At 37.1% G+C, this 27,154-nt stretch overlaps 2 protein-coding genes across 2 annotated transcripts in view; one reads left to right on the top strand and one right to left on the bottom strand.

The window, feature by feature from the left end:
• Positions 1-942: 942 nt before the first annotated feature.
• On the bottom strand, positions 943-8,872 carry TMED5 (transmembrane p24 trafficking protein 5). Its single transcript, XM_026700381.2, has 4 exons — positions 8,466-8,872; positions 6,398-6,495; positions 5,639-5,813; positions 943-4,591 (listed from the first exon to the last, which is right to left on the bottom strand). Exons 1-4 carry the CDS (start codon positions 8,667-8,669, stop codon positions 4,373-4,375), a joined length of 696 nt encoding a protein of 231 aa, XP_026556166.1. The 5' UTR covers positions 8,670-8,872; the 3' UTR covers positions 943-4,372.
• A 654-nt stretch (positions 8,873-9,526) lies between these two features.
• The window catches only part of CCDC18 (coiled-coil domain containing 18), a 39,738-nt gene continuing 22,110 nt past the window's right edge, over positions 9,527-27,154 (top strand). The window contains exons 1-9 of the mRNA XM_087930222.1: positions 9,527-9,639; positions 17,066-17,226; positions 17,367-17,517; positions 17,645-17,809; positions 18,473-18,582; positions 20,787-20,915; positions 22,141-22,237; positions 23,421-23,542; positions 25,673-25,982. Coding sequence (XP_087786348.1) covers positions 17,093-17,226; positions 17,367-17,517; positions 17,645-17,809; positions 18,473-18,582; positions 20,787-20,915; positions 22,141-22,237; positions 23,421-23,542; positions 25,673-25,982 — 1,218 coding nt within the window. The 5' untranslated portion in view covers positions 9,527-9,639; positions 17,066-17,092. The remainder of the gene's footprint in view (positions 9,640-17,065; positions 17,227-17,366; positions 17,518-17,644; positions 17,810-18,472; positions 18,583-20,786; positions 20,916-22,140; positions 22,238-23,420; positions 23,543-25,672; positions 25,983-27,154) is intronic.

Genomic DNA, 27,154 nt, shown 5'->3' with positions numbered 1-27,154 from the left:
AGTTTCTTGGGCTGTAAAGGAAGACTGGGAAAGATGTTCAGATTTGCAAGTTTATGTTAATTTAAGTATACAATAAAATAGAATTTGCTCATCTGATATATCTTGAGTGGCTGACCGTTTCATTATTTAAATAGGCTTAAGTTATATGAGAGCGAGCCCATTCAGTTAAATATATTAATTTCAATGGAGAAAAAAAATCAACACTTTTAGTAATAAAACAGCATGGTTAGATAATCTAAAAGTAGAAACTTGTTATTAATAAAGTAACCTAGTGCATGTAAAGTGCAAATTTAGTGATATCCTAAGTACCTCTATGAGCCCTTGAATTAGGTAGGACTGTTGGGTCCACCTTTTGGTCTCCAGAATGGTACCTTATGGTACCCCAACCTTATGGTTAAGTACAAGTACTCCTCACTTACTGATTGCAATTAGGATTGGCAACTCTGTTGCTAAGCAACATGGTCATAAAGTGAATTGCCACTGAACCATAGTAGCTCTGGCTGCGATTGTTAAGTGCAGTATTTCATAGACTTGCAAATTCCTCTTGGAAATTACATTTACAGTTTCTTCAGAGTATTTATGGGACATAAGCATTCAGGCATAGTAGTGTCTAGGGTCAAGTTTTACTCTGTTTTTTTTTTTTGAGTCTATGACAGTACTGTATATTTTAATACATTTTAAAAATGTGCTGTACTTTAAATAATATAAAAAATTTTCCCCCAAGGTGCAAAGATCTTTGAATGTTTCCTTCTATTTTCCTCTATCATGTTCAATGTTAGAGACTCTTATCTTGTTCTTGTAAGAGAACAAAAGAGCACAGATGGGAGAAACACGAGAGAAAAGGCTGCGAGGGGATACCTTTTCCTACATTCCTACATTGCCTGGGGAAGGACCTGCACCTCAAGCATGTAAATGGGAGAATCACAGAAATAAAATACACAATAGATTTAATATTCCTTTATTGGTTTTTCTCACAATTACTTTTGCGCCTCAATAAAAATCTATATTTTGTTTGCAGAATGTTTATTCCTGAGCTCTGTTAAATTGTATCATACAAAACATAGACAAAGTAAACTTATCAAAACAATTCAGTTAAGCAATGTTTATGGGTTTAAGGTTGTTGCAACCTTAACACTGCAAAGGACAGTGAGCAAGTTGTAGCTAAATATAGAGGTAGAAAGCTAGTCACAGCTTTGTTTTATACAAAATGTTATATAATACCTTTACCAGTGCTATAGCTATTAACAGCCTTTTTTTTTCCTGAATTCAAAGACCATTGGAAGTACCGTTTGTTTCAACTGCAAGATTAATATGGAAATAAAATTCAGTTTTCCTCACTTGCATATATGTTAATAGGTATATATAATGCTTGCATTTTGTTCCTTAAATAATCATTTCTAACATTTATTTGCCCATAGTAGTAGTATGTAGATAAAAAGTTTTCATGAAATTTGCTATAGCATCAAGACACTTGGGTATAGGTGCCCATGCTCACCAAAATCTAATTATTAATAGATAAACCTGTTGTATGAATGGAAGATTAAATAGTGGAAACATCCATTATAGCTGTACTGTTTTTCATCAACGGATATGCTTTTGTTTATATAAAAGAAAACCACTTAATTATGAGACAACCTCACAGGATTCTAGAATGTTTCTCAACTCTGATTTAGTCCTCGGCTGTTTCAATTTACCGGATATATTAGTGGAATCATTAAACAATGATCTACGGGATATATTGATCATGTGAGTTCAAGTATTATATACATTTTTTTTCAAAAATTGTATGGCCCGTTACCCAATATATCATAAAGTTCAAGAATAATTTAAGTAGTCAAATTGATAGAATTACTGATACTGAGTTTATGTCTTGCATTCAAATTAGCATTGGGCAGAATACTAATACACAAAGCAATTTGGTGAGCATATACAGGTATTGCTTGACTTACAAGAGTTTGTTTAGTGACCACTTTTCAGTGGCATTGAAAAAAGTGACTTATGACCATTTTGATCATGATCACATGATCAAAATTCAGCTGCTTGGCAACTGACTCATATTTATGATGGCTGCATCAACCTAGGGTCATGTGATCACCTTTTGCAACCTTCTTAATGGAGAAGCCAGATTCATTCTAACAACCGTGTCGTGTTCCTAACTTAACTGCAGTGATTCACTTTATGACTGTTGCAAGAAAGGCCGTAAAATAGGGCAAAACTGACTTAACTGTCTTGCTTAGCAACAGAAACTCGGGGCTCAAAAATGTTGAGGACTACCTGGACTTTGACTTGCTTTTGCGTTACGTTTTTTAGAATCATTCTTTCAATTGGTATAATTTAGTTCACAAAGTTAAAAATCATTCTGATGTGTATTTACAAGAATAAACCTCACTTTTGGCCTACAACAAATGTGGGAAAGAACTTTAGGAATACCAATTCACCTGAACTGAAGAATTATTTAAAAAGGCAACATTTCATACCATCCAATAATGTTACTTGGTGTCTGCCCTTGAAAACATGTGCATGTATACAACAAACATACACATAAAACATACATACACAGAAATCAAATATCCATCCTGAAATCAAATATCCATTTCTATTCTGCTGCTACTCAAATCTTAAAATTAATTAAAATGGCAGTGAATCCCTTAGTTATATTTCATGCTAAAACAGGAGTATTCTATACCCAATTCCTTGGAGACAAATTTGTACCAGAAATGGAAACAGAACACTTGTTAATCATTTACCCATGATCTACAGCAAGGGTCCCTAAACCCCAGGGCTGTGGAGCAGTCCCACTCCGTGGCCTATTAGGAACAGCCACACAAGCAGTGGGCAGGTGAACGAAGCTTCATTTGCCCAGGATCTAGGTTGTGTGTGAAACCATCCCTCTCCTGGTTTGTGGGAAAACTGTCTTCCAAGAAACTGGTCCCAGGTACCAGAAAGATTGGGGACCACTGATCTATGGTAATAATTGTGTAGCTTTGTGAATGGAGCAATATTTCAGTCCTTACAATGCTCAAAGAATTCAAGAGTAGTACTTATGTCTGACAGCATGATAAAGTGAGAACACTGTAATGATAAAGATATCCATGTTTATAATTTCTTAAAATGATAAATTTGCATAGAGAAGCTTCCAAAGTCAACCAATTAAACTAAATAATGAATCCTGATATCCAATATGTATATTAAACCTGTGCACATACTTCAAAAATGATTTTAGTGTTTCACATTTCAATACCATTCTGTTATTTAAAGCAACACACCTTTTTCAGGCTTTCATGGCAGTATGAAAAATGTTTCCATAAACTTTTGTGTGTTTATTTTATTGTGTGATTCTTAAACCAGCAGCATCTTCCAGGATGCTAGTAGTCCTAATGCACATTAATATTATGTTAAGATTAATAATATTAACTCAGCACAGGTTGCTATGTCCAGGCACTCCAGAGTTATGAGGGGTCTTTGATGCTCTGAGTTTGGTAGTTTTCTTGCAGACATTTCATTATCCAAACTAGGTAATATCATCTGGGCTAGTCACAATCATGACTAGCATTGATGATGTTTACCTAATTTGGGCAATGAAACATCTGCAAGAAAACAACCAAACCCAGCATCAAGGACCCCTCAATTAAATCCTGATTGCAAATATTTTTCTTTACTGGGTCTCCAAAATTAAAATTCTACATAAAAATTTGAGAAGAAAAGTTAGTTTTCAATACATAACTAAGTATGGTATTTCAACAAATGTTCCTTTTATGACTCCAATTATAGTTTTCATTTTGAATTATTACAAAGATTGATTCACTATACTGACTTCCAAATTTGAAGTCTAGTAGCTGATACTACTGAACCAATACAACTTTATAGGCAGTGACTTGGATTTTATTCCACCTATTGAATATTAATGCCTGTGAACTGCTGGGGTTTGAAACAAGTGCCTTCCAAATATTCATTCATTTTGAAAATGTCTTAGTACAAATAAATCACAAGAAGCTTTACTTTAACAGACGATCTAATAGTAAGCTTATTTTCAGTATTTTTACTCAACTCTGGTCATTAAATACTGAAAACACATCTTTATAAGGTTATGAAACAAATCATTTACTTTTTTAAAAAAAGCTAGGCAAAAAGTATAGACATATAATTACAAATGTTAAAAATCTGGCATTGCTCCAGTATTCTGTGCAAGACAAATGGCATCGGAGACAAATTATGCACCAAGTTAGAGAAAAGCCACTCTTCACAATTTTAAAAAATCCTATGTGAAGGTTATTATCCATTTCAAACAACTGAGAAATAATAGCCACCTCTTTTTCTTAATCATTGTATTGCAAATTCCCTTATTTATTGCTTTAAATGAAACCCTCTTGTGTTAAGTTCTAGTTTTCCTTTTATCTTCAAAAAGATTCCTCAACATGTACACCTGAACAGCTGACACTATAATCATTACTGCCAGGTTGACTATGGACCAGAAGTTTACCCTGTCATAATTGCTTTCTTGTATATTTCTATCACGAGCTTCAAATGCTTTGAGCAGGTTTTGAATCTGAATGCTTTTGCCAAGCCGAGCCTTCACACTGTTAACAGATTCCTAGTAAAAAAAATAAAAGAGTTTTAAAACCGAATATTTTTAAAGAAAAAAAAAGAACAAAGACAAATCTGAAATTTACTCCTAGTGTTGACATTGTGAGATCATGCTCCAACCCTCCTTTTCACAGGCCATTGTTCCTAGCTACATTGTTCCTAATGTTCTAGTCAAGAAGTTTGTTATTCACATAGGCAGCTGAAAGGACTCTTCTGCTTTTCATATACTATATACTACTAATATATAGGAAGATTACAAATCATCCTCTTTCAGCTAGACTTGGTCAGCTAAAAATTCCTTTGATCTCAATGTTCTCTGAAATGTTTTGTTTTTAATCTTAGCACTCAAAATATTCCTGATACGCCAGTTATTATGTTTGTAAGTATTGGTAGTCCTCTACTTATAACAATTGAGCCCAAAATTCATGTTAAGTGAGAAATTTGTTAAGTGAGTTTTGTCTCAATTTATGACTTTTTTGCTTAACAAATGTCACTGCAGTTGTTAGTAACATGGTGGTTAAAGAGAATCTGGCTTCCCCATTGACTGCTTGTCAGAAGGTTGCAAAAGATGATCACGTGGACTCAGGGCACTGCAACCATCAAATAAGAACCAGTTGTCAAACATTTGAATGTAAATCACATGACTGTAGGGATGCTGCAACAGTCATAAATGTTAAAAATGGTCATAAGCAACTTTTTTTTAGTGCTGTTGTAACTTTGGTCACTAAATGAATTGTTGTAAGTTGAGGACTACCTGTACAATATTCCAGTGTTGCTATTCCAAGCAGGTATACCCTCTATCTCATTCTTCCATCACAGAGAAAAAGAAAAGATTTCAAAACATTCTGAACTTTGAACCATTTTGAATCCTACTAAAAATGCCAGTACTACATGTATTGCATGAAGTAAATGTGAAAGTAATCAGTAGGGATAGATGTGCAATAGCTGCTACATTGCCCTATTTGCAATCCAATTTTGATTCAGTGAGAAAGAGAACAAACACGTTTTATGTACCAGTAGTCATACATTCTACAAGAGCTTCTATGTTACATACCAGAATATCTTCTAACTTCGTATCCAGAAGCTCTGTTCCAGTTGCATATTTTTCCCAATCATCTTCTTCTTCTCCCATGTTATCTAAGATCAGTTCAAAGAAAATCACTTTCTCTGATAGGGTGCTAAATGTGTTGTCAAAGCAGAACATGTAATCACCTTCCTCTGTCTCCACTCTGTTAACATAAGACATTTGCACTTTAATACACTATACAAGCAGTTATATTACTTTCAAGCCCCTTAATGACAGTACTCTGAAACTTTAAAAGGATACAGCTTATGTTATATCTAAATTGCTACAGCACCCTGGGTCAATAGAACTTTGCAGGAATGCTGTGCAATACTTTAAATTGTTGAGGAAAAGAGCAATCTTTAACATCTGTTGGACATTGGCTTAATATTGCAGTTTCCCTCAAAAATGTAAAATATTCCCTAGCACTTTTGTGCTTTTCTCTTAAACACATGGTTCCCAAACTGTCATAACACAGCATGCCACGAAAGAATTATAGAGACATACTGAAGCAAAAAAAAAACTTCGGGAACTTCCAACCTAGCATATTTCAGCTGCAGAAAAGACAAGATTTTAAGTAATTTCCCTTTCCATAGCAATTCCCTATACCTTGTTTCATATCTTTCAAAAAGATTTTGCCATCTTTGGGGGTGTGGGAGGAATGTATAGCAAAGATCGCTCAATCTTGTGAATTTTCTTTTTCAAAACTCAGGATCTGCCAAGTGAATCGTTTATCATTTTTAAACTTACGTGTGGACACCATCTGATTTTCTCTGTTCAAAAACTAGGGTTTCATGTTTTGGTGAAACGAGGTGAAAATCCACATCTAAACCTGCTCCGTCTAGTACCTAAGAATGCAACAAAGGTAGAAATTAAACCAGTACTCATCAACTTAAAATTGGCAAACAAGGTTTTTATAAACCAGTCTCAAAGTGAACAAAGTGATATAACTCTGTGAACCAAATGTGAAAGCTATTGGGGACATCTAATTTATATAGTAAGGGAGAACTGCAGATATAGTTAATAGTATATCAAAATATTTAATAGATTATATAAACATGGCCCAAGATTTTGTGAAAGCAACAGCATTTTTAATCTAGCACTCGCTTGTTTTTCATGTTACAAAGAACAATAGCAGCATTCTTTTTTAAAAAAAAAACCTGTCATTAAGCAAAGATATTTATCCCATGGTTGGCAACTATGTCAAGCATGTTACTTCGCACCTTCTGTTTGTATTACCCGAGTCACCTTGAGATGGATGGCATATAAATTTTATACACACATGTAAAAATAAACCTTCCCAATAATGAAAAGGAAATTTCAAAAAATACTAATATGGCAGAGGTAATTTGAAATTAACTTTCTAGTAACCTTGAGTAGAATTGATCTACAAATTCATTTGTTTTGTCATTAATAAATCATACTCCATAAAATACAGAATACAACAACAGCACACTAAGTAATAAGTAACAGGTAGTTCCATGACACTGGAGAAGAAACTGTTCAGATCCAATGTAGTCAAATTGTCATTTAAACTATTCATCTTAGTTCATTTTAGGCTTATTTGACTCTCACAATCCAAGTACACTGCAGAATTTTGTTATGCAGACTTGTCAGTCCGAACATCTAAAAACCAGTCTGATCAAGCTGTGTCACTGATATTTAGCTAGTCTGTTTGCTCTGTAAAACAAACACGAACTACCACATTCCCTCAACTTAGACCAGCCATCACATGGACATGCAGGGCTCTCAGGTTCCTAGCAAATATGGCCAATAGTCAAACTAGAAGAAACGATGGCACATGCACTCTATCCATCTGGAAGTTGGGGAAGGCTAGATGATGGCCAGAGATGTGAATGTTTCATTCTTTAAAGTTTTGATACTGCAAATAATTTTTCCAAAGCATCTGAAGGCCAGACAAGAAATAATGGATGTAAACTGATCAAGGAGAGATTCAACCTAGAAATAAGAAATATTTTGATAGTGAGAACAATCAACCGGTGGAACAGCTTGCCCTTGGAAGTTGTGCGAGCTTTCCATCATTGGAAGCTTTGAAGAAGCAACTGGACTGCCACCTGTCAGAAATGATCTCCTGCGTGAGTAGGAGGGGTGGTTGGACTAAATGACCTATAAGGTCCCTTTCAACTCTTATTCTATCCCAGGGGTCTTCAAATTTTGACAGCTTTAAGACTTGTGGACTTCAACTCCCAGAATTCCTCCTCCAGTCAGGTTAACTCGGGAATTCTGGGAGTTGAAGTCCACAAGTCTTAAAACTTGCCAAGTTTGAGGACCTTTGTTCTATTCTGTTATATAATAAAGACGAATAGGTCCCAAACATTTGACTTGCAACTTTTTATATTAAATCCAAGACAAAACCAGAGAAACTGGCAAAAAACCGATTCTCTCCACCTAATCGCATTACGTTCCTGCAGTATTAATAACAGGGTTTGTGCCCTGCCTATTCGCCATGTGAATCTGGGCACCGTGACCTACACTTTACGTCACTTCTTTCTAGAGCCGAAAATAAGCGTGCAGTGTAAGAGGAAACCGCAGATTTGAACTTTTTCCAGGACAGTCTTTGAAGAGCATACTTCCTCTTTAACAGGGGGATTTTTTTTTTCCTTTTGTGGCTTGAATCAAAAGTCCGCTCTTGGATAGATCCACCGATTCTTGGGGAAACCTCGGGCACTGAACTTCAAACTGGGCACCGAGGCGCCTATATAAGACACACACCAGTTGCCCCCCCACCTTCTTTTGCTACCACGATTTCATCTACAGGAGATCCCCGATCTTCCACCACCACCTTTCCCCTCCTTACCTGGAACTCGATCTCCAACGTGGCCTCCTTCTTCATGGTCTGGAAGAAGCACTCCTTCCGGCCGGCGGGTAACGTGAACGTGAAGTCGCTGTCTAAAGAAGCAACGAACCCCAAAACTCTAGGCGGTGGGGGAAGGAGCAGCAGCAGCAGCAGCAGCAGCAACGGGACGGAGACCAGCACGCGCTGCCCGGTCGCCGTCCTCATCCTCAAAAAGTTCCGCAAGCGAGGGGAACCACAAGCCGCAGATCGCAACTCGCGCCACCTCTAACGAGGGCTGGTCTCACACGTCGGGACGTGCAGGGTTAGGACACGCAGGGATGGCGGGGGAGGGTGCGGGGGGTGCGGGAAGTGTTAATAAGAAGAAAGAATACCCACAATACACAGCCCGAGGGAGGGCGGGTTGCGTTAAGGAAAGATACACCCCTTTCTTAAAACGTCAGTCCATTTCCTGAAAAAGGAGGCGCTTTTAAAAGGCCGGGTTTGCAAGGCACGGTGGGGAATGTAGTCCGCCCTGCGTTAAAAATGAGAGCCGGGAGCGGAAAGAAGGCCAGCCGCAGGACTACCACTCCCGAGGGGCGCCAGGAGCCGAGACAACGAACCAATAGACGGCGACCGCTTCCTTTTTAAGCGTCTTCTATTCGCGGACTTTTTCTTTTTAAAAAAATAAAACTTCGATCCTGCGCAGTTAGAACGAGTTGTTCCCAGGGCCGCGAATTGAAAAGCAAAAAAGTAAAGCGCTGACTCCTTATATATTTTAAAAAAAATGCGTTGGGAGGGGGTAAAAATAAGGGATTTCGTAGCGTAGGGGTTGTTTTGGTGACGTTGTTACCAACTGTCAATCCGAGTGGGGGTGCTTTGGAGCTCTCTTTTTAAAATATATATTTGGGCCACTGTAATGCGGCTTTTACTAGAGTTCAATGGGGGCACGAGGAGTGCTCCCTATAGGGGGAGAGGAGAAAGAGTTGCTAAGCAACGGGAAAGCTTATGGCCTGGAACCCGCGTGGTTGAGGCGGTTCAGGAGCTGAGGGAAAGAAGGTGGTGATTCTGACGGGCGCGGGGACCGATTTATTTATTCGTTTTATTTATTTTCACATTTTTTTGAACCGCCCATTTCCCCGAGGGTTATTCTTTGCGGGATCCGGAGCGCTGAGAGAAACCATGAAATTATATAGAGGTGAGGGAGGAGGAATATTGAGGATCTCGGCCGGTTGCTGGTGGCGGAGAAGGAACTGAATTTCGGGTATAAAAATTGAGGCAGTGGAGAAGGCCTTCTGAGGAAAAAAACTGCCATTGTCGAGCAGAGTTTAAGGTGTTTTTTTTCTTCTCACGACCCTTTCTCGGTTTATTATATAGATAGATAGAGAGAGAGATAGAGAGAGAGAGATAGATAGATATAGATAGATATAGATATATAATGAGCCCAAACTAGCTTTTCTTTTTATGGTTTATATGTATAAGAATTTCCCATATTAACAATTAAAATGGATTCATTCATAGAATATTTATTGAATCGTGCAGAAAGAGAAAAAGAATGCAAAGAAATGATTTCTGAAGAAGTGACTTATGATCATTTTTTACAGTTACAATTGTTGTAGCATGGTCATGTGATCAAAATTTAGATGTTTGGCAACTGACTCATATTTATGACAGTCACAGTGTCCCAGAGTAATGTGACGACCTTTTGCTAACTTTTGCCAACCAAAGTCAATGGGGAAGCTAGATTCACTTAACACCTTACTTAATAACTGCAGTGATTCACATAAGTGTGGCAAGAAAGGTTGTAAGATGAGTTGTAACCACCATATTCTTGCATTGTTTCATTTGTATATTATAACCAGATATGAGGTCTTAAGGGAACCAGGAAGATGGGAGCAGCAGGCAAGCAGGCTCTCTGCTTAACTAAGATTAAACTAACCTATTATTACCTGCTTTTAAGGCTATTTTTCTATCATATCTTAGTCTTCACATTTTTATTTTTATTTAAACCCTTTACATTTTTGAAATTTTTGCAGTGTGATCACTAATCCACTTTTAGTTATATTTCAGCTATGGTTTAGCTGTATTTTTTAAAAAAACGGAGCTGGGCCTTGCTGCTGCTTCTTTGTTGTTGTTCTAAAGATCTTACTTCTTTCTCTGGAAATCTAGCAATGCCTAGCATTGATGTGATTTCTCTTATCTGATTTATTCTATTTTTATCCACTATTTTTATTATTTTATCATTTTTATTTACTCATGTTCCCTGCTTTGTCGGGAGGGCAGGATCCTTGGTATACTTGTGGGGGGCTCTGCCATTGTTTGCATTAGGACTCATTTCTTCTCAACTCCCGATTCCTTTTCCTCTGGATTTTGGACTTGTTTCAGTGACTAGACTCTATGCTATATTACACAGCTCCCCCTCTATTGTGCTACTTAATATATGACAAGGAGAGACAAGGAAGACAAGGAAAAGGAGTAATTTTTCACTGACCTGGTTCCTCAACCTTTTCTAAAGCAATCCAAGATTGAGGACTATGTTTTAGCTCGGCTTCTCAGTTTGAAAGCTCCTGCTCCCTTTTGTCTGGCTGCTGCCGGTTGTCACGATCTTCCGACGGTTGAGGGCATCGCCCCCCATGTTGAGAACAAAGGCTTATCTAAAACTACAGCCCCCAACCAATCCTTAACTGAGCACACCCTTACAGAACTTTTGGCTCAGCAATGTTTCTTGGTTGCAGAAACTACAGCGAGCATTCAGCTCTAGCTTGATAAAATAATAAGTACTTTAAACTACTTAGTTTCCTGGACTACCAGTGGGAGCCCTGGGTTGACCGCTTGGCAGCCTGATGCAGCGGCAGGGTTCTCCCTGCCAAGCGTCAGCAAAAGCACTGGCCAATGTAATCCTACCAATAGTTCAAACTTTACATCTTTTGATGCAAACAGTCACCTGGTCTTACAGTCAAAACAGGTGGCCTTCATCATTAATCTCATTAATGGCAACTTACCTCACTGGCGTTCAACACAGTTGGTGAAGAGCCATATATTACAGCTATTGGGGCTAAAAGCTGATGATTTGAAGAAGGTTGAACTTTTACCCTCTCCTGAATACTGCACTAGAGTGCTACTCAGTTTTGACAATTCCAACACCCCAAAACTATTTTTCAGAAGAGGATCCCTGTTAAGACCCTTCGGCATTCTGCCAAGAAGAGTCTTCAAAGATATGTCAATTAAGCCACTCTTGAGTAATCGACAATTTGTGAGTGGCAGGAGATTTATTGCCCCCAAAAGATCCTCAGCAGCACATATTAATGTGCCAACCTTGAATGGCTTGAATACTACATCACGTACGAATTATACACCTATTCCCGCAAAACCTCCAGTTGGCGTCCTCTCAGATGGTAGCCTGACTGTTCCTCCTACAACCGGTCAAATTAACCCCCCACAGCGAGTAACATCTTACCAGGAAGCTTCCCTTGATTTGATCAGCTGGGAAGAAATGGCCCCAAAGGAAGCGACACCAGCCCAGGGCACCCCAGGTTCCTTAGTAAATGAGCCCCAGGTCAGTGCCTCTGGGATTCCATCTTTTTATGAGACTGACTTATGTCAAGACAATTTCTGGAATCAGGAGGAGACACAGCTCTTCGACTCCTTTTGTGCGCTTCCACAATCAGAAAGGGCCCAAATCATAAAGCGTCTGGATGCAGTCAAACCAAGCTCTGGAGTCTTTCACCACCTGATAAGGATTCCCTTGCACTCCAGGGAATCTATACTGATTTACCAACAGAAGTTCCCTTGGCACTCTCTCCAGAATGTCTAATTCGTAAATTTGAAGATCGAGGGCTACTTCAATCTCCATCTGTTGCTGCTGCTGAATACTTGTCAGCTAAGCAACCAATTAATGCCACAAGTATGAATTGGAGTACGCTTAGAGCGCTACAGCCTCATAAACAAGGCTCGCCTCCCCTCCCTCCTTCTCTGCCTTTGCCTCCTAAGAGGATGACCCTGCCACTTAACAACAGGTGTATCTTTTTGGATCCGAAGGGCGCTCTGGGAAAAATTAATCACACAGAATGACTATTAAAACTGGCAAAAAAAAAAAAACACCTGCACACTTAAGTGCCTTTCATGGAACATAGCAGGCTGGGGGAGAAGGTGTGCTACCACAGAATTTGCCAACTATATTCACTCATTTGGTGTGGTCCTGCTTCCGGAGACCTAGGCATGCAATAAGATATCCCTTACAGGGTTTATGGTCATTTCCTTGGCCGCCACTCGACAATCTATGACAGGAAGGCCTAAGGGTGGTCTAGCTTGCTTGGTCTCTACTTCTTTGAAAGTGGAGACAGTGGGGCTGCCCCCCTGTGGCTCTTTAGCTATGGCGCTTCTAATTAAGAGAGGACGCAGCAAACTGTTAGTTTTCAACGTTTATCTTCCATAACGATGAGGCAAGCTGATACTAAGGCTCAATGGGGCATGCTGGAGAATTACATTACTTCTATGGAAACTAAATTCCCAGCGTTGTACATCCTTATAGGGGGTGACTTTAATGCCCGATTGGGAGTCCTAATTCCCCCATCGATTGAGGCACTCTACTCCCAAGAAAATCTCCAGGCCATAGGACACCTGATTTCAGCCAGACATTCTCAGGATGAATTAACAAATTTTTCTGGCATTGAGTTAGCCCTTTTAGCAGCCCAACACAAAAAGATAATTCTTAATGGGAGTACCCTAGGTGATCTAGCTGGTGAGTTTACTTTTAGTTCCTCACATGGGAGTAATGTTATTGATTTTGTGCTGGTATCCCAGCTTCTTAGAAAGGCAGTCCGTGCTTTCTATGTGGACTGCCTTATGGAGAGCGACCACTACCCCCTGGTTACAATTATTGGGCTTTCCTCAAATATACATCTCCCTAGGCGTCCCCATATATTAGATCCCTATGTGGCCTCATATACAAGGAGGATCAAATGGTCTTCTAATACTGAAAGAAAGTTTCACTCCTTTTTATCATCTCCGGAGTGTCTCAGCCTATACAATCAGGCCCTAACAAGTAGTGGCCCAGGGACAATTTCGGCCTTTGAATCACAAATTAATAGTGTTCAAAGGGAGCTAGGAGCTGTCCGTAGGCCGAGAGGTCCATATCATTCAAGAAGTAATTCTTGGTTTGACAAAGAGTGTCTGATGCTCAGGAACCAGATTAATCAGGTTTACCTGCTCTATTGTAATTGAGGGGATAAATGCCCACCAGAGGACTACTATCGCTTGAAGTGGGAGTATAAAGGACTAATTGCTAAGAAAAGGAAAGCTAAAGAGAGAGAGAAGTGGGATCTACTTCTCCTCTCCATTCAGCAGAAGAACACTCGATTATTTTGGCAAATTGTTGCCAGCTTCTTGCCGAATCATCAAGAACTCCCCCTCTGCTGTATTTCCAACAGAGATTGGGAAAACCATTTCTTGGCAATTTTCCAGGTGTCAACAAGTTCAACCATGCTTGGGCCACAGCTGCCTCCTGCAGTTCCTGACTGGCAACCCGTGACTCATGCTGAGATTACCGAGCTAATCTCCGAACTCAAGTCAGGCAAAGCCCCTGGCCCTGATGCTATACCCCCTGATTTGCTAAAATCCAACCCCGAGTGGTGGATTCCTTTCTTAGCAAGACCCTTCATACATATCAATACCTCTGGCAGGATCCTTACCTCCTGGAGCTTAGCAATTATTGTTCCAGTTTTTAAACAAGGAAATAGGAACAACCCAGCCGACTATCATAAGCCTGCTCTCCATCATTGGAAAATTGTATGCTAAATATCTCCAATGCAGACTCCTCACTTGGGTTGAGGAGTCTAATATTATTGGTACTGAACAGATTGGGTTTAAAGCGGGCTGTACCACACTGGACCACTGCTTTGTCTTAGCGCACTTGGTCAATAAATATACTACCATACCAGGTGGCAAACTTTTTACTGCTTTTATCGACCTAAAGTCAGCATTTGACTCAGTCCCTAGAGGACTGTTGTGGTCAAAACTGCTCAAAAGTTCTATTGATAGACATCTTCTGTTCCTAATTAGACCCTTGTACAACCAGAACTCTAGTCAGGTCAGGTGTGGTTTGCAGGGAGAATTTTCAAATCCTATCCCGATTAAGAACGGAGTAAGGCAGGGTTGTGTTCTGGCTCCTCTTTTGTTTAATTTATTCTTATCTGACTTGGCCCTTCACATCGGACGTATTGAGCCCCCCCAAAGCTGTCAACTACGAAGATCCTGCTTCTCCTTTATGCTGATAATACGGCCCTCCTTTCATTGTCAAGGCTAGGTCTGAAAAGATTGCCTTCTGCATTTGGGTCTTACTGTGCTGAGAACCACTTGTCCATTAATTATGACAAATCCAAAGTATTGGTGTCCTCTAGAGCCCGGAAATTGTATAACTGGGCTATCAATGGTAGTGCTGTTAAGCAGGTTTTCCATTTTAAGTATTTAGGTATTCAATTTCAGAACACTGGTGCTTGGACTAGACATCGAATCCAGGTGCTGAATTCGGCCTCCTGTAGTCACCAGCAGATTTTAAGATTTTTTTATACCCAAGTAGGCCAGTTTATTCCTTCTGCTCTGCATATTTACAAAGCCAAAACTTTGGCTCAAACTCTTTACGGAATTTCCACATGGATATGGGACTTCAAGAATTGTATTGAAAGAACCCAGGCTGTCTTTCTTAAAAAAACTTCTGGGTCTTCCTCCTTGTGTTGGTTTCCCTCCAATGTACCTGGAACTGGCCCTCTATCAGTCGAATGTATGGCGTCGATTAACACCTTTAAATGGTGGTTTCGGGTGCTCTTTCTGGCAGTTCCTGGTAGCTACCTCTCCCTGGCGTTTGCTGACTCATATTTCTTGTTGGGAGAGGGAGCTGATGAAGAAATTACACCTGCTAGGTTTTACGGGGGATCCCCTGGGAGATTAAGGCCTTAAGGACTCCCAATTAAGGGTAGTCCAATGGCTTGTGGACATTGACTTGCAATATCTACGAGCCAGAGCTAACAAAACTTGCTCCCCTCTGATCTTCAGCCAATTTAATAATTACGGACTGAGGATGGCTTCCTATTTTTACACTCTAATCATTTCCAAGTATAGAAGAGTGTTCTCACTAGCTCGCTTTGATGTCTTGCCCTCAGCACTGCTGGATGGGCAATTTAAGAGGCTCCCCATTAATGAGCGGCTATGCCCCTGTGACAGAGCTGAGGTTGAAACTGTGGAGCATGTCCTTTTATGTATTACGCAGGCTATGTATAACGCAGGCAGATCTAAGTTACTGTCTCTCCTTGAAATAGACCCTTCTAGACCCAATGTTAGTAATTTGTTGTTATATTGTCTAGGGGATGGCTCTTCATACATCACTTCTCAGGTTTCCAATTTTTTTTAAAGAGCTTGTAACCATCAGAGGAGAATGCTGTAATTCCCCTTAGTCAAGTTTTGGTGACCAATTGTTCATGGCTAATTTTCCCATGTTCTTCTTTTTTGTACTTGTGTTTTGGTCTGTGACCGCAAATAAAGTATTATTATTGTTATTATAACCAAAAGTTTCTCCCATTTTGTCATAAATCCAGTTTTTTCTTGTTTCACATTTTAACAAAAGGTTATACATGTTCATCAATTTGTACATAGTTCTGAAAACAGGTTAATTCAATATAGAGTTAAATAATGTTAACATTATTTAACTCTATATTGAATTAACCTGTTAGTGTGTGATATTAATAGTATAAATACATATTAAAATGAGTCATGCCTACCATTCAGAAAACCTAACCCAGTTAAAACTACTGTAACTTTAAAGAACTTTCAAAGGAAAAAGTGGATTCAATTATTTAAAAAAGTTGTTCAGTAATACCAGATAACAAACAATGTATTTAAATAACATTTGTTGCCTTCCTAATAAAGAGATCTTAGTAAAGCTGAATATGTACTATAAGTATCAAACTCAATTTTTCTAGAGAGCTACCTCATCTAGGCTGAAGTTGTCTTGTATTTCCTTCAGTGGTCTAATCAGGAACATCTTGTCTGGATTAAAGCTCAATTTAGTTGTTATCCAGTTCATCACTACCACAGGTCCCAGATTCAGTACATCAGTATCAAATACCTTGATGATTCTCCTAATGAAGATTTAGAACGAACCCTGAAGATACAGATGTATCTATGGAATTCTTACATACATCTGTATCTATGGATATTAATGTGTTAACATGAAGGAATATAGCATAAACCGTATTATCTTGATAACCACCTCCATGGCATTCAAATCAGTACAGTTTAGGCCATGTGTTGGTTGGATTTCTGTCAACTAAAATATGTGAATTATGCACTCTTTGTATTTATGCAGGGCACTATCTCCTAGTTATTTCCTTCTATTTATCATTGGTTATTATCATTCAACTTAAAGTTTTTCTAAAATTAAAAAATGACCATAAATAGAAGTTTGTTTCCAAACAACTAATTGTTTGATGGTTATTAATGTTAAGAAATAGTAGTGTGAAAGTGGCTGAATGTATTTGGGCAGCTAGAGTTAACATATTTCTGTAATGATGAGAATTAAAAAGCAATATTTCAAACAGTGAATGGTAGTTATATTACAATTCTCTTCTTAGTTATTTATTTCAGACAAATGAATATAAATGGAACCTAACTCATGGGCTTCCAGTGACCAACGGGAAGATGTGGAAGATTTGCTTGCTAACATTGTAGCATTAAGAGGTCATCTAAAGAAAACAGAAAAAACTTTACAAGACTTGGGAGAACAGCTTTATAGGTATAACTGTGTGGAACTATAGTTGCTGTTACTGATGTGCTTATTTACATTGTGTTTATATCCGAACTTTGAGATTTTCTGTCAGAATAATTAGTGTAAAAAATTGAAGTAATATCTTTCTTTTATTTTTGTTTTTCCAGTAATAATTCAAATTCTGAACTTGGTGTTCATGACAGTGAGCTTGAAATTTTAACACTGAAAGATCTGGTTGATTCTTCTGAATTACAGAATAGTACTGTGAGCAAAATGTCTTGGCATAACAGTGATTCTTCAAGGAAACCCAGGAGCAAAGTAATTATTTGAGAATTTGCTCATTTCTAGCAATATGCCTACATTACCTTTGGTTTATCCCAAATCCTCATACTGTTGATCCTAAAAATTAACATTTGTGTTTATTACAAATGGTTTTTTTTTGTAGTCATATTCAGTGGCTTTTGATAAGAGTATGGAAGAGGAAAATGAACTTCTAAGGGACAAACTGAATGTAGTCCGTGAAAACAATGCTGCATTAATTTCTCAGAATCACAAACTAATGAATGAAATTGAAACTTTAAAGTTTGAACTAAACCAGGCAAGAGCACAAGTAGGTATCTTAAAAAGCATATTTATTACCTGCTATATTGTTAGTTATAATATTATCCTTTATGTTGAATTGTAATGTGTAATGTTTTTATGTTAGCACTTATGAATACTTAGCTGTGGTTTTTAGGATTACCTTCGCTCAGATTTGGAGGAATGAATTTTAAAGTGGCATAATGATGTATCTTTACTTTATTAAAACCATTGTTCCATATTATATAAAGAAAAAAGCTACTTGGTATTACAGACTATAAAACTTGAGAGATACCTTATTTTTCTCTTTCACACATTACATTTTAAGCATCCACAGTAATATTAGATCAGCAAAAATCAGCCCTAATCTTGCAATATTTTATAACTTTGTTTTACGCTATAATTGTCAATGTTTAAGTATATTTTTAAGTGAAAAAAGACAAATAGTCTTCATAGAATAGTTTTATTTCTATTGTGTTATTGACTAACTTAAAGTATAATGCTGTGTGCAGATTAAAAATGTTGGAAATTAGTAAAGAAATATTCTATTTATATTGGTAATTATTAAAGTTATTTGCCTACTGGAAATAGCAAAAAAATAGATTGAAAAAAGAAGTGTGTAATCAAATAAGTGTACAAATGATCTATTAAAAAGAACAATAATAGATTCTTCCTTTTTACCTTATTTTTCCAGATATCTTTCCTGGAATCTACTTTGAGTACATGTTCAGTCCATGTTCCAATATTAGAAGAACAGATAGCAAGCTTGGAAGCAGATGTTCAAGCTCAGGATAGTCTTCTAAAGTAATTATTGTTTAAAAATTTTTTTTTAATTTGCAAGATTGGTTCATTCACTATTTTCCACTTGGAGCTTGGTTCACTCATTTCATATTGAGATGAAAGTTTATACACTATATCAAGTTGTGCTTTCCTTTCTGAAAATAAGATATGCTCTAGGCCAGGGCTGACAAACCTGCGGCCCGTGGGCCAGATGTGTCACGCACTATCCAGGTCCAGTTTAGCAAAGGGGGGAAAGATCCCAATATGTCATGCGGTGGTGCCATGACGCTGCAAGTTTGACAGCTCTGCTCTAGGCCATCCAGTTTTGGGGATTCTTTATCTCTTCTTTATCTCTTGTTCTGAATAGGTTGCACTACCCCAAACAGAGCCAGAGTAAATTTGGGGATCTTCCTAAACTTATAGCTTCAGTTTGAGGATGAGATAGCAATTGTGACCAGGTCAGTCTTTGCAGGGCTTTGTGTCGTGTGCCAGTTTCACCCTTTCCTTGAATGGGAGTCTTTGTTCACTGTCACTCACACCTTGGTCATCTTCTGGATAGACTATTCTGTAGTCCGCTGGAGATATTTGTATTTTATCTGTATTGATCGGTTTGTCTGTTTGTTTTAATTTCAGTTACCAATTGTTTACTTATTTTCTATTGGAGAGGAGTTGATGTTTTTTTATTATTGTTGTTAGCTGCCAAGTCTTTGGTTTGAAGTGGGTAATGATAGTGAATATACAAATGAATGAATGAATGTTCTACCCCTTCTTATCCTCTTAGAAAACTAATTTGAATACAGATAGTCCTTGACTTACCATAGCAATTGGGATTGGAATTTCCATTGGTAACTGATGTCATAAAGTGCAGTGGCATCGCATAGTGATGGCAGTCCCTGAGTCCTGGTTGCTGTCATTAAGTGAATACCTTGATTGTTAGGCGATGCAACTTCCTGCTGGCTTCCCATAATCAAAGCCAATGGTGAAGCCAGCAAGAAATTGCAAGTCCATGCCCACAGGCAGATAAGTGGGAAGGAGTGAGGGGGTGCATGGAGGTGCATGGAGGTGCGGGGGTGCATGGAGGTGCGGGGATGGGTAAGGAATATACATGAGATCCACTGCATGGCAGGTTGAGAGTGTGTGAGTGCACAAGCGGTGTGTAAAAGCCATGGGTCAAGGAAGGTAGGCAAAAGACATAAATCAGGACAGGCATGATTTGAATTAGGGAGTGTGAGATGCACACAAGAGTTATGTGAATTGGGCAGAGTATGCAAGGTTGTGTGCAAGAGGCAAGGCACTGGCATGATTAATGAGAGTACAAGGAGGTATGTAATAAGTGCCACTGAGTTGAGAAGAGTGCACAAAGGTATGTGACAGACATCATGCAGGTCAAGGAGAGTGCCCAGGGATATGGGTTGGGATAGGTGAGCAGGGGTGAGTGGGTAGTGTAATTGCAGAGGGACTTGGGAGCGTGTGCATGGATAGGAGAAACGTAACCTGCAAGCACCAGATCGTGATCATGTGATCATAGAAAGGAACAGAATAGAATAAAACTTTATTGTCACTTTAAATGGATACTAATCAGTATACATTAAAATGAAATTTCATTGCATTCAGCTCCCAAAAGATAACCATTATGTACATACCCAATATACAGACATATATGACACAGAGAAACATCACAGTCTAGTTTGAATGTATACATATACATGGCAAAAAAAAAAATGTTGGAATTGGCAGAACTCTGAGGACCACTCACAACCACTATTCATTCAGTGCCATCATAACTTGGAACAACCACTGCCCTAATAGTTGTAGATCAAGGAGTCCTGGTGAATAATGTTCTGATCTTTAGTGCAGGGGTCTCCAATCCTCACAGGCCACCACCAGGCTTTGAGCTGTTTGGAACTTGGCCATGGAAGTGGCGGGTGAGTGCACATGGATCCCCACATGCATCCCTGCAAATGGAGCAGCAATTACTGCTCCATTTGCGCGAGCAGCAGTTGCACATGCCCGCCACTCCCATGGAACCACCCATCCCCCCACCGTGCCCGAAAGGTTGGGAGAGATTGCTTTAGTGTACATTACTCTGGCCATTTATTTCAAATTTCTATACTGAAAATATGATTGGAATGGGCGAGTTGAGAATGCTTTCCAGCTGTTAATATTCATTAGCCAATATCTTTGCTAGAAGTAAACTTTACCATATTGTTTTAAAATCTGTGTTTTAGAGATACAGAAGATAAATTAGAAGAAAGCCAGAAAATGCTAATGGAAAAAGAATGTGATTTGCAGAAATTAAAGGAGGATTATAGAAAAATGAAGCATGATTTAATTGGATGGTCCAAACAAGGGAAGAGGTGAGAAATTACATGCATTTTTATATTTAATTCTGAAATCTTGACTACATTTTTGCTGTAAAATAATTTTTAATATGTTGAATATTTTTAAAATAAAGTAGCATTCAGCAGTATTGCTGCATGTTATACATATGTTTGAGTGCATATTGAATATATATAAACAAATCAGGTTGTAATGGTTTTTGAACCAATAAAAATTCAGTGAGGCTGACAAAATCAAGTACATTGAAGTCAAGAAAGTTAGTAGTGATTATATCATGAGAGTGAAGATCTTAAAATCCAAACTCAGTGAAGGAAATATCATCAAGGAAATTAACGTGGACAATTCCAGTCATTAGATACATAGGTAGAATAATGTACTGGACTTTGCTTAGGTTTACAGTGATTATGATTGGTGGGACTGGGTATTTTAATGAAATGGCTGCTGCTAAGTAACAATTGGGGAAGGCCAAACTAATCTTTCTGCAGAGACATTGAAATCTGTTTCTCTCTCTTTTTTTTATACTGTAGTTCCAAAGTTGTTATATAAAGAAAGCCATGATGTAAAACATGTAGAAACAGATTCTTATTCAGCCTACATTTTAAATATTATAGGCACTGTCTTAAACATACAGAATGTTAAATAATGGATTCTTTGTTTTCTGTTGTATCTGCAAAGCTGTTATTGGCATGGAAATAAATGTTAGTAACTCACTTGTACAATTCTTTAGTTGGAGAGAAGAAATAATATCTAACATTTCCAATTTGCATGCATTTTAGACTTTACTTTCAGAGTTAAATTTATTGGCTTGAAAATAGATGTAGAAAATTATGAGTCCATTTACACTGTTGCTCTATTTTAGTGATTGAGCATATTCTATAACTATTCAGATTGAAGTTTGCTGCTGTGCTCTGAGCCACATTCAAAATTTACTTATTTATTTAATTTATATGCAGCCCATCCTGCTATTAAGCAACTTTGGGAGGTTTACAAAATGTTCTTGCTTGCATCAATAGATCTGCTTATGAAGGAATGTTTTGACCAAAGCTAAATTTATTCTTAATTTCTCATGAAAAACATGTATTTTGGATTCCTTGACATTTTGAAGATCTTTATGTAAACATTTTTAAACTGAGGTATGTTTGAATGATATCCAACAAATACGTATTCTCTGTTCAGATTTATCTTTTTGTTGAGGAACCATTTTTTTACCTCTTTAAACTGAGCTGCTGTTTTCATTTAAAGAACTGAACAGCAAAGAAATGAAGCACTGTATAATGCTGAGGAGTTGACAAGAACATTTAAACAGTACAAAGAGAAAATAACTAATAAACTGGAAAAGGTAAGAAAAGACTCCCAAGATATTTATTAGAACATTTTGTATACCACAAAGCTATGAATTCAACTATTAGTTCTAAAACTAAAGTCACTACTGTTGTTTAATATGTTTTTGCCTGTACCACAAGAGCATCTTAGCCAATAAAAATCAGATTTATTGTATATCAGTATTTGAAGAAATATCCATCTGGTTCAGTTCCAAGTGGGGAGAAAGACACTGGAAACATGAAGGCTGATTAGAAAGATGATTTATTGATGGACAGGACCACATGGGTTTGAGGTCCTGGACCAGCTGACCACATGGAGTAGAGAGTCAGCCTTTGGCCTTGCCCTTGAGCTTCCTATTCTTGTGCAAGAAATGTATTCTATTGGCTGCAGTCAGACTCCCATGCTAGGAGTTTGGCTGAGTTAAGTTTGGTTGAAGCCTGGAGCATGATGCAATGTCCCCAGGTGATTCTGCAATGCAGTGAGCCCTGCTGCTAGATAATCCTATTATATCCTGGAGGATCATGTCTTAATCCCATCACCCTGGAGCTGAAGGTCTTTTGTTTTGTAGATAGGCTGGCCTAGTCCTCCTTAATGAGCATCAACTATCTGCTGGGGGCGGGAACTGAAGATCTGAGTTTCTGTCTCCCTTATTCTATTTCTCTTTTAGGGGAAATATAATATTCTGCCTTTTTAATATTTCCTAAAATATTTCATTCTTCTACATCAGAAATATAATTCCTTGCTGCTAAAAGGTTTGGAGGAGAACAGAATGTAATGCTAGTTTGTAAGAATTTAGAAGGCTACAGATTTACCCAGGAAAAAGTCTATTTGTCCTAAATGAACGGATAATTCAATAGACATGCATATGATTGCATTATTTTTATTTTTTGATTTACTTCATTTGCATACTACCCAATCACCAAATTCTAGAAAACTAAGTCATAAAATAATATCTGCAAAGAAAGAAACAAAAATAACCCAAATTATGCGTAGTCCTCAACTTACAATCATTCATTTAGCAAACTGTTCAAAGTTACAGTGGCACTGAAAAAATGACTAACAACTGATCCCTGTACTTCCGACCATTGCATCATTCCAGCGACCACTTGATTTAGGTGCTTGGTAGACTGATGTCTACCTTATTTTATTATTTGATAAATAGTGGGTTGATTGGTTCTGAATATTTTTCTTTTATTCAGGTCCAAGTTGAAGAACAAATTTTAGAAAAAAAGTTAATAAACTGTGTAAATGAAAAGGAGAAGTTGCTCACACAATGTAATGCCTATAAAAGTGAGCTTGAAAATATAAAAGCTCAATTGAGGTAAGGATCTATGCTAGATTTTGGCATTTAACCATAGAATTGCTTTTGTGATCATGAAAATAGTTGTATGTCCCATTCAAGTCTTTTAATGCATATTTGTCTAGATTTTAGAATATAGTTTTAATATTAATGGTGACTGGATTCTTCACATTCTTGTGTATTATTTTGTATTCCACAGATGAAGTTTTAGATTTTGAAATATTAATATTAGATCACTAGCAAATAGGTTGTGAGAGCCAGTTTGATTTAGTGGTTAAGGCATCAGGCTAGAAATAGAGAAATTGTGAGTTCTAGTCCTGATTTAGGCACAAAGCCAACTGGATGATCTTGAATCAGCCAGTCTCTCTCAGCCTTTGGGACCAGCCACTTCTGAAATCTTTGGCAAGCCACTTCTGAAATCTTTCCAAGAAAACTACAGGGACTTGTCCAGGCAATAACCAGGAGTTAAGACTGACTTAAAGGCACAAATAGGTATATATGTGTGGTGGCAATAAATATCTTAAGCCAAAAGCTTTTAAAAATGGAAAAAATCACTGAACAGTCATTTATAATATAATATGCAATTGGTTTGTTGTAAAGTTTGAAGGAATTGTAATATTTTTCTGGATTTCAAGAATGAGATTTAAATCTTCCTCCATTTTAATTTGAAACTCTATTTCTTACACACTGACAAATGCTTCCAATAATATAGTTGTTCTTAAACAGGTATATGGAGCAATTTTTTTCAGAGGCATGAGAGAGACTTGATGGACTATCTTTATCATTATAAATCTGATTTATTCTTGAGTTTATTGGTAGGGGCTCTGTATGTATCTAGAACCACAGGGTACCACTTTGTAGTTGTTCATGGCAGGCTTTGTGTAAAGTGACACCTATATTTTGGAATGTCATCTCCTGAAATTTATGAGGTACCCATTGTTATATCTTACAGGCATCTGTTGGAGATTAATCCCTTTTGTTATATCTTTTTTTATGTGAAAGCTAGCTTAATATTTTTCCAATTTTCCTTTTCTTTTTTTTCTCTTTCTTACTGTATATTTTATATTGTTTTAATTCATACTTTTAACAGTGTATTTTATATTTTCTCAATCACATTGGATGCTTTGGTATAAAAAGTGATATATAGTTAACCTCCACACATACATACACACTGTGGTCACATGACTGCACTTTGTAACTTTAAGAAGAAAGGGTTCACTTAACCATTGCGGATTCACTTAATGACCACTACAAAAATGTCGTAAAATTGGATCTTGCCATGTGGATGCCTCAACTTACAACTGGAAATCCCAGTCCCAATTGTTGCCATAGGTGGAGGACTACCTATAAAATATTCTTAGTAATCATTTTGAAAAGGGAAAAAAAACTGACAGTTAAAATTCAAAACTATCTGGAATTGCTGGATGCCACAAATTACATGCTGAGAATTAAGCCCTTGATTTATTGTCCATAGACTTTATGGTTTATAAAAGGATATTACGGTATGTGCAAAACAGAATCTTAATTTCTGTTTTTAGCTGTTAGGTGTATTTTCATAAAACACTACAGAAAACCAAAGTATATTATTGCTTGAAGAACTATGCTACTATAAAAGACAAATATATCCAAATCCGGTCACCATTTAACCTCTTTCTGGCAGTGGGCATTAGTGCTCAATTTGTTTTGATGCTACAAGTCTCAAAACATAAAATATTTAAAACTGGTTAGCTTCTGAGAAGATATGAACCATTTAATTTTGTTATCTGTTCATATAGATGCGTAGACAGATAATGGTATGTGTATATATAGACACAGATATATAAATATTACACATGCACACAAATATAAATATTAAAATGACGATGGGCTTGTGCCAATTTATATTATGACTTAACTTGTTTATTTTTGTGTCTGTAGATTTCAAGTTGTCAAATATAGATTATTGATACTTAATTGTAATTATTAGTTTTTTATGACAGACTTTAAAAAGTCAAGATGATTTCATATTCCAAAAGATTGTATGTAAATGCACAGCCTGATTTTGAGAATCCACTTTCCAAATAAAACTGAATCAAACAATTATTGTCAAAGAAATCATGCTAATAATAAGATAATCTTGAAAAACCTGTTTAATTTTGTTTTGCATTTTAGACTGTTAACTGAAGAGAATTGTACTGGAATACAAAACCTTAAAACTATGGAAACAAAAATGTCTGAAGTGGAATTTTTGCTCAAACACTCTCAGCAAAAGAATCAGATCCTTGAAAATAAACTTCAGGAACAAAAAACAGGACTTCAAGAAAAAAATGCCATAATAAATGAAAATGAAGATTTAAAAGCACTAATTGCACAACAAAAAAATCAGCTTAACTTGCATCGTCAAGAAATTCAACATTCAAAAATTGAACTGAAAACTTTAGAAAATGTTATTTTCCAGTTGACCCAAAGCTCATCAAAAGAGGTACAATGATTTCTTTGATATTTTTTGAAGGATCTATTAATTGTCCATGTGTGTACATTTGTGTGTCTATACATTCAAGTCAGCCCTGATTTGTAGTAACTTTCTGAACTAGATCCCTGGAGATTTTTGGCAAGATTTTCAGAAGTTTTGCTATTGCGATCTTTTTTAGGATTGAAAGACTGGCCCAAGGTCACTCACTCATTTTGTTCCTTTTTTTAAAAATAAGTTTTATTTCAGTTTTCCACATTTAAAAAAAAAAACATCTTTTTTTAGTGAACAGCATGATTCCAGGTTTTCACATCTCCATACAGACATGGCTTTGATTACATATTCATCTTTCACATTTAGTTTCATATCTTACCTCTACTTTACATATTTTCTATTATTTTTCTCAAATATTTTCCTTGGGTTAGGCTTATTTTATAAATTTTCAGTTCATTTCTTAACCTATTTCTTTTAACTTTAAATAATTCTCATGTCTTCATATTCATTATACTTATACTTCTATCAGTCATGTTTACAATTTCATCGCATATTCTAATTTCATCATTTCAAAAATTCCACCTCTCTTCAAACATTTCAAAACAAAAATTTCCCCTACAATTACCCGTTAGAATGTGCCACCCCTATAGCTTATATATCATTTAATGAACTCCCTTTTAAATCCCAGTAATCATTTAACTTTTGATTATTTTGATACGTCACCGGAAGTCCCCGCGCATTTTGTTCCTAAGGCAGGACTAAAATTCATACATTAACAGTGATAAAATGCAAACTTTTCTCTGTATAAATGAAAGAATGCCTTTATCCCTGTACAGAAGTATCCTTCTATATGAAACCCTTATAATAGCTATTGTTTTACTTTATGGTGGGATTTACACATTAATTACACTGGACTGTAACAGAGGTACATACATGATTGTAGACATGATTCCATATGTTGTGGTAAGCAGTCATTGTCTTAGCATATTGCATGAACCAGCTATCACATTAAGCCAGTGGCAAATACATTTTATGAGCTAAGAGTTCATCATATGGTGTAAATCCAGCCTTTGAGATCCAAGTTAGGGACACCCCTAGTCTTAAATGGGATTTATGAGATGACAAACGGGCTATTGCTTAAGGAGGTACATTGTAAAAGCTCCTCTGAAGAAATAGAATAGAATGAATAG

The sequence above is a fragment of the Pseudonaja textilis genome, chromosome 3 (assembly GCF_049901715.1).
Source record: "Pseudonaja textilis isolate UNSWEBS1 chromosome 3, rPseTex1.2, whole genome shotgun sequence".
Taxonomy (NCBI): domain Eukaryota; kingdom Metazoa; phylum Chordata; class Lepidosauria; order Squamata; family Elapidae; genus Pseudonaja; species Pseudonaja textilis.
Note: the sequence above shows the minus strand (reverse complement) of the source record. Positions and strands in the feature narration are given on the sequence as shown.